This window comes from Aotus nancymaae, unplaced genomic scaffold, assembly GCF_030222135.1.
Source record: "Aotus nancymaae isolate 86718 unplaced genomic scaffold, 86718_ANA_hifiasm-v0.15.2.pri h1tg000040l, whole genome shotgun sequence".
Taxonomy (NCBI): domain Eukaryota; kingdom Metazoa; phylum Chordata; class Mammalia; order Primates; family Aotidae; genus Aotus; species Aotus nancymaae.
In genome coordinates, this window is record NW_026988454.1 from 129056452 (window position 1) to 129072756 (window position 16305).

At 51.9% G+C, this 16305-nt stretch overlaps 2 protein-coding genes across 6 annotated transcripts; both read left to right on the forward strand.

Moving 5' to 3' along the window:
- Positions 1 to 162: 162 nt before the first annotated feature.
- ZBTB22 (zinc finger and BTB domain containing 22) lies at positions 163 to 3455 on the forward strand. 2 transcript variants are annotated; one of them, XM_012461699.3, is made up of 2 exons: positions 163 to 3184; positions 3371 to 3455. In XM_012461699.3, exon 1 carries the CDS (start codon positions 462 to 464, stop codon positions 2544 to 2546), a length of 2085 nt encoding a protein of 694 aa, XP_012317122.2. In that variant the 5' UTR covers positions 163 to 461; the 3' UTR covers positions 2547 to 3184; positions 3371 to 3455. The 2 variants fall into 2 exon arrangements, with proteins under 2 accessions (XP_012317122.2, XP_064217242.1); XM_064361172.1 differs by having other exon boundaries at positions 3368 to 3446.
- Positions 3405 to 16213, forward strand: TAPBP (TAP binding protein). 4 transcript variants are annotated; one of them, XM_012461702.2, is made up of 8 exons: positions 3405 to 3540; positions 3680 to 3850; positions 4069 to 4329; positions 10155 to 10553; positions 10876 to 11217; positions 11296 to 11385; positions 11525 to 11562; positions 14666 to 14762. In XM_012461702.2, exons 1-8 carry the CDS (start codon positions 3504 to 3506, stop codon positions 14675 to 14677), a joined length of 1350 nt encoding a protein of 449 aa, XP_012317125.2. In that variant the 5' UTR covers positions 3405 to 3503; the 3' UTR covers positions 14678 to 14762. The 4 variants fall into 4 exon arrangements, with proteins under 4 accessions (XP_012317125.2, XP_064217243.1, XP_012317123.2 ...); XM_012461701.2 differs by having other exon boundaries at positions 3434 to 3540; positions 4044 to 4329; XM_064361173.1 differs by lacking the exon at positions 11525 to 11562 and having other exon boundaries at positions 14666 to 16213.
- Positions 16214 to 16305: the final 92 nt, after the last annotated feature.

Here is a 16305-nt window from a genome sequence, read left to right on the forward strand (position 1 = left end):
CGGGGGGGGCGGGGTCCGGTGTGGGCGGAGGTAGACAAGGGGCGGGGTCGAAAGGCCCGAAAGTGGGCGGGGCACGGCGCGAGCCTGGAAAGGGGCGGGGCTAGGTAGAAGCAGGGGCGAAAGGGGGCGTGGTCGGCGAGAGAGCTGGGGGGCATAGCCTGAGGGGAGATTGAGCAGAGGGTTGGTTTTCAGTAGAGGAGCTGCCCTGCCCCCTCCCAAAAAATGGGTACACAACGCCAAAAAGGTAGATTTTGGAAGGTCAGTCTCTCAGGTAAATGGGAAATAGGGTATAATTCCGAAGGAAGGCACACCACCCCCTAAGAGCTCCTTCTTTCTCTAATCTCCAAGGAAAGGGCTCAGGATTTGTCGGATACTTGTGTTTGCTAGCGCCGCCACTTACTGATTGTGTGACCTTGAATAATCTCTGAATCTTTCTGAGCCTTAGTTTCCTCCTCTGTTAAATGGGGTTGAGAGTAATACCTACCACAGAGTTGTGGGGAATTACGCAGATAATGAGTGTAAATGGGCTGTGTCGTTATGAGATGTTATCATTATTCTTTTCTCTTTTTCTTCCCAGAGACCCCCCCCGGCCGCCCTCCTCCTTCCTTTGTTCCTGTGGCTGGGGGGGTAACCCCTCCCTCCACAACATGGAGCCATCTCCTCTGTCTCCCAGTGGGGCAGCACTCCCCCTGCCGCTGTCGCTGGCTCCACCCCCACTACCCCTGCCAGCAGCTGCAGTGGTACATGTGTCCTTCCCTGAGGTGACCAGTGCCCTCCTGGAATCCCTCAATCAGCAGCGTCTTCAGGGCCAGCTCTGTGATGTGTCTATCCGAGTGCAAGGCCGGGAGTTCCGGGCTCATCGGGCTGTCCTGGCTGCCTCCTCCCCTTACTTCCATGATCAGGTCCTACTCAAGGGCATGACCTCCATCTCGCTGCCCAGTGTCATGGACCCAGGCGCCTTCGAGACTGTCCTAGCCTCCGCTTACACTGGCCGCCTTAGCATGGCTGCTGCTGACATTGTCAACTTCCTCACAGTGGGGTCTGTGCTCCAAATGTGGCACATTGTGGACAAGTGCACTGAACTACTCCGAGAAGGCCGGGCCTCAGCTACCACCACCATCACTACTGCTGCAGCCACCTCTGTCACTGTCCCTGGTGCTGGGGTCCCATCCGGGAGTGGGGGCACTGTGGCCCCTTCTACCATGGGCTCTGTGCGCTCCCATGCCTCCAGCCGAGCCAGTGAGAATCAGTCTCCCAGCAGCAGCAACTACTTCAGCCCCAGGGAGTCCACTGATTTCTCATCTTCCTCCCAAGAGGCATTTGCAGCTTCTGCAGTGGGCAGTGGGGAGCGTCGAGGAGGCGGCCCTGTATTCCCAGCCCCTGTAGTTGGCAGTGGGGGCGCCACCTCTGGGAAGCTGCTGCTGGAGGCAGATGAGCTATGTGATGATGGTGGGGATGGAAGGGGGGCAGTGGTCCCTGGGACTGGGCTCAGGAGACCCACCTACACATCCCCTAGCATCATGCCACAGAAACACTGGGTATACGTGAAGCGAGGTGGTAATTGCCCAGCACCAGCACCCCTGGTTCCCCAAGACCCAGATCTGGAGGAGGAAGAAGAGGAGGAAGACCTGGTGTTGACCTGTGAGGATGATGAAGATGAAGAGCTAGGGGGTAGCTCCAGGGTTCCAGCTGGGGGAGGGCCTGAGGCTACCCTCAGCATAAGTGATGTCCGTACCCTGAGTGAGCCCCCAGACAAGGGGGAGGAGCAGGTCAACTTCTGTGAGTCCTCCAATGACTTTGGCCCCTATGAGGGTGGGGGTCCTGGAGCAGGTCTTGATGACTCAGGGGGGCCAACTCCGTCTTCGTATGCTCCCTCCCACCCTCCTCGATCCCTCCTTCCCTTGGACATGCAGGGCAACCAGATCCTGGTCTTCCCGTCTTCTTCATCCTCCTCACAGGCTCCTGGCCAACCACCAGGGATCCAAGCAGAACATGGGGCAGTGACCCTGGGGGGCACGTCGGTGGGGGGCCTGGGCGTGCCGGGTAGCGCTAGTGGGGTCCCTGGAGGGACTGGCAGCGGGGACGGGAATAAGATCTTTCTGTGCCATTGTGGGAAGGCCTTCTCCCACAAGAGCATGCGGGACCGGCACGTGAACATGCACCTCAATCTGCGGCCCTTTGACTGCCCCGTGTGCAACAAAAAGTTCAAGATGAAGCACCATCTGACTGAGCACATGAAGACACACACAGGTCTCAAGCCCTATGAGTGTGGTGTCTGCGCCAAGAAGTTCATGTGGCGGGACAGCTTCATGCGCCACCGAGGACACTGTGAGCGCCGGCACCGCCTGGGTGGTGGCGGGGCTGGACCTGGGCCTGGGACGCCCACGGGACCATCCTTGCCGGCCAAGAGAGAATCCCCCGGAACAGGTGGGGGCAGTGGTGACGAGGCGAGCGCGGCCACGCCCCCGTCCAGCAGACGAGTGTGGTCCCCACCCAGTGTCCACAAGGTGGAGATGGGCTTCAGTGGAGGCAGAGGAGCAAACTGAAGGGGCAGCCTGCTGGGGTGGGGGTTGCTTTCAGGGAAGAAGGAATAAGCAGGATCCAAGGGCGGTTTGGCCCCCGGCGGGTCTCCCACCACAATTACTGTCTTCCTTTATCTCTATGGACTTGTATATATGCTGGAAGGGGAACCACAGTTGCACCATCGCCCGCCCATTCTACTCCTCAACCCCTCCCTCCCAAGGAATTTCTGGAACTAAGCCCTTCCTTTCCCTCTGATGGGTACACTGAAGCCCCGGCTCCACAGAGTAGGGTGCACATGGAGGGAGGGAAAGGGGGCGTGTTGAGCATCCTGCAGTCACAGGGTTAAGGGTCAGGTGGTTGTAGTCTGTGCCTGAAGTCTGTGTTTGTGTTGTCATGGGGACCAGGCCTTTGAGCCCCACCCTTGTCCTAAAACCTACCCCCTCTCAAGGATGCGCTCATTATTTCTACCCTGTCTCTCCCCACCCACCCCACCTCCAGGGGAGATCCCCAACTGGGTTCTCTTGGAGGAGTGGGTGGAGACAAGGAGGGAGTAAGTAGTAGGAGTACAAGGTTTTTATTTTTTTTAACAGTGATTAAAATATTTATTGGTCATTTACTTGGCTTCCCGACAGCCCATGTGTTTGCTGGGGACGCGGCACAGGTGGGGAAAAACCGGAGTAATGGTTCTCGGGAAAGTGGATGCTGGAGGGCGCACACAGGAGGGGGTGGGGGTGCTGGGTTTGGGGAGGGCTCAAACTCATGGCTGCTGGGTGGTTCAGGAGGGCAAGGCTGGGGTGTCCTAACGAGAACTGGAGAGGCTCTTCCCGGATCCCTGCCTGGCCAGCAGGGAAACACCAGTCTTCCAGGCACCCACAGCTAACCAGAGCGGGGATTTCCACCGCCCCTCCTGCCGCCCTTTGGAGGAAAGTGAAAGTGAAAGGAGGAAGAGGAGGCTTCATGGCTGAGGAGATCGCAGCGCCATGAAGTCCCTGTCTCTGGTCCTTGCTATGGCTTTGGGTGAGCGAACCCTGCGACTCATCGCCCAAGAACTAGACGGAAGCGGAGGGAGGTGGCCCCACTGGCGCTGACGCCAGGGTGGGAGTGGGCAGGTCACCAGACATGTAAGCCGTCCCTCATTTGCGCCCCTATATGCCAGGCCTGGCCACCGCCGTCTCGGCAGGACCAGCGGTGATCGAGTGTTGGCTTGTGGAGGATGCGAGCGGAAAGGGCCTGGCAAAGAGACCTGCTGCACTGCTGTTGCGCCAGGGGACTGGGGGACCGCCGCCCCGGCCGGACCTCGACCCTGAGCTCTACCTCAATGTGCACGGTGAGTCTTTAGGGACTCGCCGCCCCCCTACGTCTGTCACCTCCACAGAAACCCCCTCCTCTTTAGATCGGGCAGTGACCTCGGGGCCTCAGCTTCCCCCTCTATAAAGTGAGTCTCACTATGGGGTAGTCTGTACATTTGAAGTTCCGCGAACCCTGCCATTCCAGCCCCTTTCCCGCCCTTGACTCTACAGCTGCAACTTCCTTCTCTACACTCAGACCCCGCGGGCGCCCTCCAGGCTGCCTTCAGGCGGTACCCCCGGGACGCCCCCCCGCCACACTGCGAGATGAGCCGCTTTGTCCCTCTCCCTGCCTCTGCGAACTGGGCCAGCGGCCTGACCCCGGAACAGAACTGCCCGCGGGCCCTGGATGGGGCTTGGCTGATGGTCAGCATGTCCAGCCCAGTCCTCAGCCTCTCCAGCCTTTTGCGACCACAACCAGAGCCTCAGCAGGAGCCTGTTCTCATCACCATGGCAACAGGTAGCTGGGGAGGGGAGGTGAAGAAGGATGGGTAGATTCTAAGGGTCCAGATCAGCCGGTGGACATTTCGCCGATTGGGGTTCCGTTTCCTTTTTTAGTTAAGAGAGATGCTTTGGCTAGAATCAATCAATTTCTACTGCTCCTTCTAGCCCTTACTCAGTTAAAAAAACAACAAAAAACCCTGCGACTGGGAGAGGAGGAGGTGACTTTGTGGTGTTTCGAAGGGCGGGCTTTGGAAAGGTGAGGTTTCTCTACACCAGACCTTGAGAGACTTGTCAGGTGATGCGAGGTGGGAGGAGTCCAGAAGCAGGAGCGTTTTTTCTCTGCTCCCCCGAGATCTGCATCTTGCTAGGCACCCTTCGCTTTGAGGTTCACTCCATTTCGAAAACCGTAGCCCCACCTGGGCCCACACCCGGCGCTGCGGCAATCCGCAAAGCAAAGGCTCTTGCACTCTAGCGCGTGGACCTTCCCTGACAGCTGCTTGTGGGGATGTGCTGCCTCTCTGTGGTCCGCAAACAAGTGGGCTCGAGTGGGCGGAGCGAGGCGGCGGGAGATCAAATGGTTCCTATTGCATTAAAGGGTGCATTGCAGTTTGAGGCCCAGGGGTTGGATGCTTTGCTGGGCTGGGACGCCGGAGGGAATGTGCAGATAATTCAAGAATGAGGAGGATCCTCCTCATTCTTGAATTATCTGCACATTCCCTCCGGCGTCCTGAGCTCTCCTGGTAGCAGAGGCAGGGGTAGAATACACGTAGTGTTCTTAGCTTTTCTATCTGGATTTTATGTAAGCAACACAGCCTGATGGACAGGTCAACCCCAACCAAGCCCTGCACCCTCCCTCCTCTCCACCCTCCTCACTGAGAATGACCCACAGAACCAGGGAGACAGACTCGAACCCCACACTGAAACCCTCACCTTTGCCTATACCTCCATTCTTAGTTTTAAGCCCCAACCCTGGCAGAAGCTGAGGAACACCACTCTTATGTAGACAGGTGCTCTCCGGGGTCAGGGCTGGGAGGAGAAATATTTCCTAGGGCTACCGGCTTCACGGAGGTGATGATGAGAATGTTCTTTGCTTTCTGAGTTTGTTTTTCCAACTGTAAAATGTAGGTACTATTTCCCAGCTGCCTTTCTTGTTGTGACTATCAAGAGAGGCACTGTGTTAATTTATTCATTAATTCAATAAATACTTATTAGCACCAAGAATGAGTTAGGACTCAGTAGTTCTCAGTACAGGCTGCAAACAAGAATCACATTGGGGCTGGGTGCCATGGCTCACATCTGTAATCCCAGCACTTTGGGAGGCTGAGGCAGGTGGATTACCTGAGATCAGGAGTTTGAGACCAGCTTGGCCAACATGGTGAAACCCAATGGGTTTTTCTACTAAAAATACAAAAATTACCCAGGCATAGTGGCGTGCGCATATAGTCCCACCTACTTGGGAGACTGAGGCAGGAGAATCACTTGAACCTGGGAGGCGGAGGTTGCAGTGAGCCAAGATCGCACCACTGCACTCCAGCCTGGGCGACAGAGTGAGACTCCGTCTCAAAAATAAAAAAAAAAGAAAAAGAAAAAGAAAAATCCTGCTGGAAGTTTCTAAAATATACTGAAACTTGAGTCAATCCATGTTTGGCTTGGCTGATTAAATCAGAATCTCTGGGATGGCCTTGGGTCACAAAGATTATCTGATGTAGATTCTGCTCCCCAGGAGGTTCTGGGCAGATTTGCCACAGATAGTCCTAATATAAAGTAGAAAGTGAAGGATGTGCAGACAGGGAGCCCTGGAAGTGCCCACGTGGGTAAGACTGCCTGTATCTCACAGACAACTAGGGTAACAGCAAGTTGCTGTGCCATTTATTTATTTATTTTGAAGATAGAGTCTCACTCTGTCTGGAGTGCCATGGCACGATCTTGGCTCACTGCAACCTCTGCCTTCTGGGTTCAAGCAATTCTTCTGCCTCAGCCTCCCAAGTAGCTGGGATTACAGGCATTAACCACCATGCCTGGCTAATTTTTTATATTTTTAGTAGAGACAGGGTTTGATGGCCGGGCGCAGTGGCTCACACCTGTAATCCCAGCACTTTGGGAGGCTGAGGCAGGCAGATCACGAGGTCAAGAGATTGAGACTATCCTGGCCAACACAGTGAAACCCTGTCTCTACTAAAAATACAAAAATTAGCTGGTCGTGGTGGCACAAGCCTGTAGTCCCAGCTACTCGGAGGCTGAGGCAGGAGAATTGCTTAAAAAAAAAAAAAAAAAAAACAAAGAAAAAAAACCTGGCCGGGCGTGGTGGCTCATGCCTGTAATCCAAGCACTTTGGAGGCCAAGGCGGGTGGACCACCTGAGGTCGGGAGTTCAAGACCAGCCTGACCAACATGGTGAAACTCCATCTTAAAAAAAAAAAAAAACCCGAGAGGCAGAGGTTGCAGTGAGCCGAGATTGCGCCATTGCATTCCAGCCTGGCAACAGAGTGAGACTCCATCTCAAAAAAAAAAAAAACAGAGAGAGATAAGGTTTCACTATATTGGCCAGGCTGGTCTCGAGCTCCTGACTCATAATTCACCCACCTTGGCCTCCCAAAGTGCTGGGATTATAGGCGTGAGCCACTGTGCCCAGCCCTATTTATTTATTTTTGAGATGGCATCTCCCTCTTGTCATCTGGGCTGGAGTGCAGTTGCAGTGGCACAATCTTGGCTCACTGCAACCTCCACCTCCCAGGTTCAAGCAATTCTCCTGCCTCAGTCTTCAGAGTAGCTGAGATTACAGCCACCACACCCGGCTGATTTTTGTATTTTTAGTAGAAACAGGGTTTTGCTATGTTGTCCAGGTTGACCTCAAACTCCTGACCTCGGGTGATCCACCTGCCTTGGCCTCCTAAAGTGCTGGGATTACAGGTGGAAGCCACCATACCCGGTGGACAAATATACTTTCTTATTTATTTATTTGAGACAGGGTCTCACTCTGGTGCCCAGGCTGGTGTGCAGTGCAGGCTGTAAAGCAGTGGTGTGATCTCAGCTTACTGCAACCTCCACCTCAATGGCTCAAATGATCCTCATGCCTCAGCCTCCTGAGTAGCTGGGACCACAGGCATGTGCCACCATGCCCAGCTAATTTTTGTAATTTTTTTTTTGTAGAGATGGGATTTTGTCAGGTTGCCCAGGCTAGTCTTGAACTCCTAAACTCAATTGATCCTCCCACCTTGGCCTCCCAAACTGCTGGGATTACAGGTGTGAGCTGCCTGGCCCCAGATATGCTTTCTTAATATACTTTGTGTGTGTAGTGTTTAATTCTCACCGTTCTTTGTTTTTCTTTTCTTCGAGACAGAGTCTTGCTCTGTTGCCCAGGCTGGAGTGTAGTGGTGTGATCTCGGCTCACTGCAATATCTGCTTCCCAGCTTCAAGTGATTCTCCTGCCTCAGCCTCCCAAGTAGCTGGGATTACAGGCACGTGCCACCACACCCAGCTAATTTTTTGTATTTTAAATAGAGACAGGGTTTCACTATGTTGGCCAGGCTGGTCTGAAACTCCTGACCTCAGGCAATCCACCCGCCTCAGACCCCCAAAGTGCTGGGATTACAGGCATGAGCCACTGCGCCTGGCCTAATTTTTGTATTTTTAATAGAGACGGGGTTTCACCATGTTGGCCAGGCTGGTCTCGAACTCCTGACCTCAAGTGATCAGCCCACCTTCGCCTTCCAAACTGCTGGGATTAAAGGGGTGAGCCCCTGTGATGCCCAGCCTATGGATCTTTTTTTTTTTTTTTTTAAAAAGATGAAGTTTCACTATTTTTGCCCAGGCTGGAGTACAATGGTGCAATCTCGGCTCACCGCAACCTTGGCTCACCGCAACCTCCGCCTCCCAGGTTCAAGTGATTCTCCTGCCTCAGCCTCCCGAGTAGCTGGGATTACAGGCATGCACCACTATGCCAGCTACTTCTTCTTTTTTTTTTTTTTGAGATGGAGTCTCACTCTGTCGCCCAGGCTAGAGTGCAGTGGTGCCATCTCAGTTCACTTCAGTCTCCCCTCCCAAGTTCAAACGATTCTCCTGCCTCAGCCTCTCAAGTAGCTGGGACTACAGGTGCCCACCACCAAGCCTGGCTAATTTTTATATTTTTAGTAGAGACAGGGTTTCACCATATTGGCCAGGCTGGTCTTGAACTCTTAACCTTGTGATCCACCCAACTCAGCATCACAAAGTGCTGGGATTACAGGTGTGAGCCACCGTTCCCTGCGTATTTGGGATTTTTGAACAGGCAAGTGACGGGATCAGACTTGTAGTCACCTTGTTTGGCTACAGTGTGAAAGAGGAGTTGAAGGAGAGAGAGACTGAAAATAGAAAGACCAGACAGGAGGGCTGTTCAATTGTCCAAATGTACGTTGATGAGAACCTGAGTTGGAAGCATATATGAGATCTGTTAGGTCCTGGTGGAGATAGCACATAGCACGTTATTTTTGACAATTTGCTTGTCTATCATTGGACTGTAGGTAATTTGAGGGCAGGGACTCCCTGTCTTGTTCACCACTCTGTCGTCTACCAGGATACCTTGAACATCTTCAGTGTTTAATAGTTGAGGAATGAAGAAATGAGTCTGAGTAACTTCAAGGATTTGCTTTTAGTGTCTGGCAGGCTTGGTGATTATTCATCAAAGGCAGGGAAGACGGGCATTGGAGCAGGGTGGGGAATGTTGCAGAGATGCTGTTGACTTGGGGTATGCTAAGTTAGGTGTAACTACAGCAAACACGTGTGTAGACTTACTGTGTTCCAGTGTTCTAGGCGCCCTTCATATGTAGGTGTCTGTTATCTAAAATTGGGAACTGAATAGATTTGAGTAGCAAGAGGTATTAATGATTTAACCCTCACAACAACCTTATGAAGTAGGTACTATTATTATCATCATCTTTTAATTTTAGAAATTAGGAAGATAGACCAGGTGTGGTGGCTCACGCCTATAATCTCAGCACTTTGAGAGGCCAAGACAGGCGGATCACCTGAGGTCAGGAGTTTGAGAACAGCCTGACCAACATGGAGAAACCCCGTCTCTACTAAAAATACAAAAAATTTAGCTGGGTGTGGTGGCACATGCCTGTAATCCCAGCTACCTGGGAGGCTGAGGCAGGAGAATCACTTGAACCTGGGAGACTGGGGTTGAAGTGAGCCGAGATCGCGCCACTGCACTCCAGCCTGGGCAACAAGAGTGAAACTTTGTCTCCAAAAAAAAGCAGGATTAGGAAGCTGAGCCATGGAAAAATGAAGTGGCCCAAGGCCATATAATAAGCTGCAGAGGGGAACTGAACCAGGTCAGCCAGGCTCCAGCGCTTAGCCACTGCACTGTACTGCTTCAGTAGAGCATAGAGGTCTGTGCTCAGGTCTAGACTAGAGCTAGAACCTTCTAGAGTCTGTAAATATTCTGTATAGCACCACAGGACTGACGGTCATGGCTCAATCATTGTCTTTGGCAGTAATCAAGAAAGGCCTGCTTCCTCAAGGCTGGTGCTTGAAGACTAGAGTGGTTCAGGTTGTGTCAGAAGTGCCCTCAGATTCTGCAGTTCCCAGAGCGTGAGTGGGCTATGTGTTCAGAGCAGGCTTCAAAGGCCATACACCCTCCTTGCCCATACTCACCACCCCTAGATGTCTCTGCCCACCCTCAGTCACACTAGGTCCCACCCAGTCCCAGAGCAAAAGGAGTTTGCAGGGAGGGCTAGGAGATGGTATCAGAAAAGCTGTCCTCTGAGGGGTGGGTAAACTGCAGTTTGGTCCTCCGCAATAACTGCATCTCTCTTTTTTTTTTTTCCTTCTTTTTCTCACTCATCCCCCTGGTCTTCCTCAGTGGTACTGACTGTCCTCACCCACACTCCTGTCCCTAGAGTAAGACTGGGACAAGATGCTATGCTGGACTTGAGCTTTGCCTACATGCCTCCCACCTCTGAGGCCGCCTCATCTCTGCCTCTGGGTCCCCCTCCCTTTGGGCTAGAGTGGCGACGCCAGCACCTGGGTAAGGGACATCTGCTCCTGGCTGCAACTCCTGGGCTGGATGGGCAGATGCCAGCTACCCAAGAAGGGGCAGTGGCATTTGCTGCTTGGGATGATGATGAGCCATGGGGCCCATGGACCGGAAATGGAACCTTCTGGCTGCCTAGAGTTCAGCCCTTTCAGGAGGGCACCTATCTGGCCACTGTACACCTGCCATACCTGCAAGGACAGGTCACCCTGGAGCTTGCTGTATACAGTGAGTAGGGGGACGTAGTCTCCAGGGGTAGAGGGTGGGCATTGGATTGTGGGTACTGTGATAGGGGGAGGGATGATAGCGATAGAAAGGGGTTCCTGGGAGTCAGAGGGGTAATGGGAGGCTAGAAGGTTCCTGGGAATTTGAGGGGCTTTGGCATGGGTATTCCTGTGATGCACCAATGGAGAGACAGTGGGTTCCCCATTGCAGGAGAAGAAACCCAACGTTCTTTAGCTCTGAGGAAACCCAGAAGGCAAACTGAGGGTCTTTTAGGGAGGACAGTATGGACTGATTTCCCCATGCTCATTTCCTTCTCTTTCCTCAGAACCCCCCAAAGTGTCCCTGATGCCAGCACCCCTTGCATGGGCCGCCCCAGGGGAGGCACCCCCAGAGTTGGTCTGCCTTGTGTCCCACTTCTACCCTTCTGGGGGCCTGGAGGTGGAGTGGGAACTCCGGGGTGGCCCAGGGGGCCACTCTCAGAAGGCCGAGGGGCAGAGGTGGCTGTCAGGCCTGCGTCACCATTCTGATGGCTCTGTCAGCCTCTCTGGGCACTTGCAACCGCCCCCAGTCACCACTGAGCAGCATGGGGCACGCTATGCCTGTCGAATCCACCATCCCAGCCTGCCTGCCTCAGGGCGCAGCGCTGAGGTCACCCTGGAGGTAGCAGGTAAGAGCTGGGAGCTCTGGGAGCCTGAGGGGGCACCTGGGAAGACTGGAGCTCACTCTCACCCCTTCTGCTTGCCAGGTCTCTCAGGGCCCTCCCTTGAGGACAGCGTAGGCCTTTTCCTGTCTGCCTTTTTTCTGCTTGGGCTCATCAAGCCGCTGTGCTGGGCTGGTGAGTGTGAGCCCCACCCTGACCATGACCTGAGGCTGGTGAACTTTCCCCACCTACTCCAAGGAGCCTGACACCCATCCCTCCACCCTCCCCCTGTACCACTCTACCATCCAATCCCTTCTCGATTTTTTCCCCACAGCTGTCTACCTATCCACCTGCAAGGAAGCAAAGGAGAAGGTACAGTGTTCCACCTCTCTGTGTCTTTCCCTTGTCATTTTATCTCCTCATCCTATCTCAAAACCCATGGAGGGAGGCTGCTGGTGTGGTAGGCAGAACCCAGGCTTGGAATTCACACTGATCTGGGTTAAAACCTGGCACTATATCCTAACTGTAGGACTCTTTGAGCATGCTACTTAATCTATATCTGTTTCCTTGGGTGTAGGGATTTTAAAAAATTACGTAGGCAGTGCTGTCCATTAGAAAGATAATGCAAGCCACATATGTAAATTTAAATAATCTAGTAGTCACATTAAAAAAATAAGCAGAAACAGGTAAAATTAACTTAATAATATACCTTATTTAATAATTCTCGTTCCTTATCTGAAATGCTTACAAAAAGAAGTGTTTTTGGATGTTGGATTTTTTCAGACTTTGGAATATTATTTGCATATGTATATAATGAGATATCTTCTGGATCAGACCCAAATCTAAACACACAATTCATTTATGTTTCCTATATGCCTTATACACATAGCCTGAAGTTTTTGTTCTTTTTTTTTTTTGAGACAGTCTTGCTCTGTCAGCCAGGCTGGAGTGCAGTGGCGCAATCTCAGCTCACTGCAACCACCACCTCCTGGGTTCAAGTGATTCTTGTGCCTCAGCCTCTCACGTAGCTGGGATTACAGGCATGTGGCACCACACCCAGCTAATTTTTGTATTTTTAGTAGAGATGGGGTTTCACCATGTTGGCCGGGCTGGTCTCAAACTCCTGGCCTTAAATGATCCACTGGCTTCCGCCTCCCAAAGTGCTAGGATTATAGGCGTGAGCCACTGTGCCCAATCTTTACACAATTTTTTTTTTTTTTGAGACAGAGTCTTACTCTGTTGCCAGGCACCAGGCTGGAGTGCAGTAGCGCGATCTCGGCTCACTGCAACCTCCGTCTCCTGGGTTTAAGCAATTCTCCTGCCTCAGCCTCCTGAGTAGCTGGGACTACAGGCACATGCCACCACACCCAGATAATTTTTGTATTTTTTTTTTTTTTTTTTAGTAGAGACAGGGTTTCACCATGTTGGCCAGGATGGTCTTGATCTCTTGACCTCGTGATCCGCCTGCCTCAGCCTCCCAAAGTGCTGGGATTACAGGCGTGAGCCACCGTGCCTGGCCTACAATTTTTTTTTTTTTTTTTGAGACTGCTGGAGTGCAATGCGTGATCTTGGCTCACTGCAACCTCTGCCTCCCGGGTTCAAGCAATTCTTCTGCCTTGGCATCCCAAGTAGTTGGGGCACCCACCAAGACGCCCGGCTAATTTTCGTATTTTTAGTAAAGACAGAGTTTTTGCCATGTTGGTCAGGCTGGTCTCGAACGCCTGACCTTAAGTGATCCACCTGTCTAGGCCTTCCAAAGTACTGGGATTACAGGCGTGAGCCACCGCACCCAGCCACAATATTTTTTTGTTTTTTAACACAGTGTGAACAAACACAATATTTTTAATAATATATATGACCCATCACATGAGGGCAGGTGTGGAATTTTCCACTTGTGGCATCATGTTGGCACTAAAAAAAATTCAGGTTTTGGAGCATTTCAGATTTTAGATTTTTGGATTGGTGATGCTCAACCTGTACATCCAAAATATTCTTTCGACATGTAAACAATATAAGAAATTACAGGGGCCGGGCGTGGTGGCTCACGCCTCTAATCCCAGCACTTTGGGAGGCCGAGGCGGGTGGATCACGAGGTCAAGAGATCAAGACCATCCTGGTCAACATGGTGAAACCCCGTCTCTACTAAAAATACAAAAAATTAGCTGGGCATGGTGGCGCGTGCCTGTAATCCCAGCTACTCAGGAGGCTGAGGCAGGAGAATTGCCTGAACCCAGGAGGCGGAGGTTGCGGTGAGCCGAGATCGTGCCATTGCACTCCAGCCTGGGTAACAACAGCAAAACTCCGTCTCCAAAAAAAAAAAAGAAATTACAGGCCAGGCACAGTGGCTCACGCCTGTAATCCCAACACTTTGGGAGGCCAAGGCAGGGCTCAGGATCACCTGAGGTTGAAGTTCAAGACTAGCCTGACCAACATGGAGAAACCCCATCTCTACTAAAAATACAAAATTAGCTGGGCATGGTAGTGCATGTGTATAATCCCAGCTACTCGAGAGGCTGAGGCAGGAGAATCGCTTGAACCTGGGAGGCGTAGTTTGTCGTGAGCCCAGATCTTAGCACCACACTCCAGCCTGGGCAACAAGAGTGAAACTCTGTCTCCAAAAAAAAAAAAGTCTTGGCCAGCCATGTTGATTCACGCCTATAATCCCAGCACTTCGGGAGGCTGAGGCGGGCGGATCACTTGAGGTCAGGAGTTCGAGACCAGCCTGACCAACATGGTGAAATCCCGTCTCTACTAAAAATACAAAAAAATTAGCCAGGCATGGTGTTGTGCACCTGTAATCCCAGCTACTCAGGAGGCTGAGGCAGGAGAATTGCTTGAGCCTGGGAGGTGGAGGTTGCAGTGAGCTGAGATCGCACCACTGCACTCCAGCCTGGGCAACAGAGCGAGACTCCATCTCGAAAAAAAACAAATTAGCTGGGCGTGGTGGAACACACCTGTAGTCCCATCTACTTCGGGAGCTGTGGCAGAAGGATCACCTGAATCCAGGTTGAGGCTGCAGTGAGCCAAGACTGTGCCACTGTACTCCAGCTTGGGTGACAGTGAGATCCTGTCTCAAAAAAAAAAAGAAAAGAAAAGTAAAAAGAAATTGCAGTCTTTTTTCCATCCTAAGTCTTCAAAAGCAGGTATTTAAACAGTCAGCACATCTTAATCTGGACCAGTCACAAATGTTCAATAGCCAAATGTGGGTAGTGGCTGCCATATTGGACAGCAGAACCTGAGAGGACTTGTCAGGAGGATTAAAGAAGACAGTGCATCTCCTTTAGAAGATGCAGGAGATAGAGCACTCAGCACAGTGTTTGGAAGGCAGAAAATACAGAAAATGTTAGCCTATCCTTCTCCCATCATCTGTGTCCATGGGATGAGGCTAACATTTTCTGTCAGTCTCTGAACTGACCATGTGCATCTCAACTGCCTTCTAATATCCTGAATTCCTCACCACCTTCTTCTCTTCCAGAAAGCAGAGTGAGGGCACTCACCACCATTCTGTGGAAGCTACCATCAACTCTGGCCCAAGCTTCTGTAGTAGCTCCCCAAAATAACACCCATCATCTGCTCCTATTCCCTCCAATCTTCCTCCACTGAATGACTAGAATGCTTTTTTTTTTTAACTGTACAAGGGAGAAATTATTATTATTTTTTTTGTGATAGAGTCTTGAGTTGCCCAGGCTGGAGTGCAGTGGAGCAATCTCCGCTCACTGCAACCTCCACCTCCTGGGTTCAAGCAATTCTCCTGCCTCTTAAGTAGCTGGGATTACAGGCACATGCCACAACACCAGCTAATTTTTGGATTTTTAGTAGAGACGGGGTTTTGCCATGTTGGCCAGGCTGGTCTTGAACTCCTGACCTCAGGTGCTCTACCCCTCTGGGCCTCCAAAGTGGTGGAATTACAGGCATGAGCCACTGCACCCGGCCTGATAAATGCTTTTTTTGAAAAACACAAACCTTATGGCATTCACCTTCTTGCAGCTCTAGGGCAGTGGTTCTTAAGATTTTTTTCTCTCAGGACCTCTTAAAAATCAAGGACCCCAAAGAGCTTTTGGGTATGTGGGTTATAACTATCAATATTTATGGTACTAGAACTTAAAACAGAAAAATTTAAAACACAAGAATATATAGGCACACATTCCATTCACTGTGGGAACCATGGTGTCAATACATATTATGTAGCTTCTGAAAAATTCCACTGTACACATTCAGAGAATGAAGGCAAATAACATCTTATTTTTGTTATAAAAATAGTCTTGGTCGGGCGCCGTGGCTCACGCCTGTAATCCCAGCATTTTGGGAGGCCGAGGTGGGTGGATCACCTGAGGTCAGGAGTTCAAGACCAGGCTGGCCATCATGGTGAAACCCCATCTTAAAAAAAAAAAAAAAAAGTCTTAGTCTCGCATACCCCCTGACATAGTCTCAGCGACCTGTAAGGCTGAGGCTACACTTGGAGAACCGGTGCTCTAGGGCCAAATCCATTCTTCTTGCCCTGGCTTACGTGTCCCCCGCGCTGGCGCCACTGCCTAATTCTCCAGCCCTAGATGGTGCTCCCCAGCCCTCCTCTCGACGCTCATCACACAGAGAATTATTCCTTTCCTCCAATGAAGCAAACGCCTCCCGCCCACCTCCAGCCCTCTGTTCCCTCTGCCTGGTCCACCCTTGCCCTCGCTGAGTCACAGACCAGGCCAGCCTCATCATTCCCCGCAGGCTGCCACACGTCCCTCCTGCGCGGCTCACCACAGTTGTATTTAAGTGATCGTGTGAGTCGTCGTTAAATGCCTGTCTCCCCGTGGACCGTGGGCTCCTCGAGGACAGGGGCCCGCCTATCTGTCCACCGCTGTAAGCCCCGCGCCGGGGCTAACGCCCACTGGAGGGCGCGCATCAGATAGCTGCTGGACGTTGACGAAGGAAGCGGCGGTGCAGTTTAGGGACCTCCGAGTCAGGACGGTCGGCCAGACCGAGGGGGCAACGGGTTTAATCGTGTGGGAATAAAATTGTGTCTCAGTGCTTTCAACCGGGTCTCTCATTCCAACCCCTTTCCAACCTGAATAAATCTTCCAATCGCCTCTAGTCCCTTCCAGAGTGATCCTGAATCCCTCAGAAAAC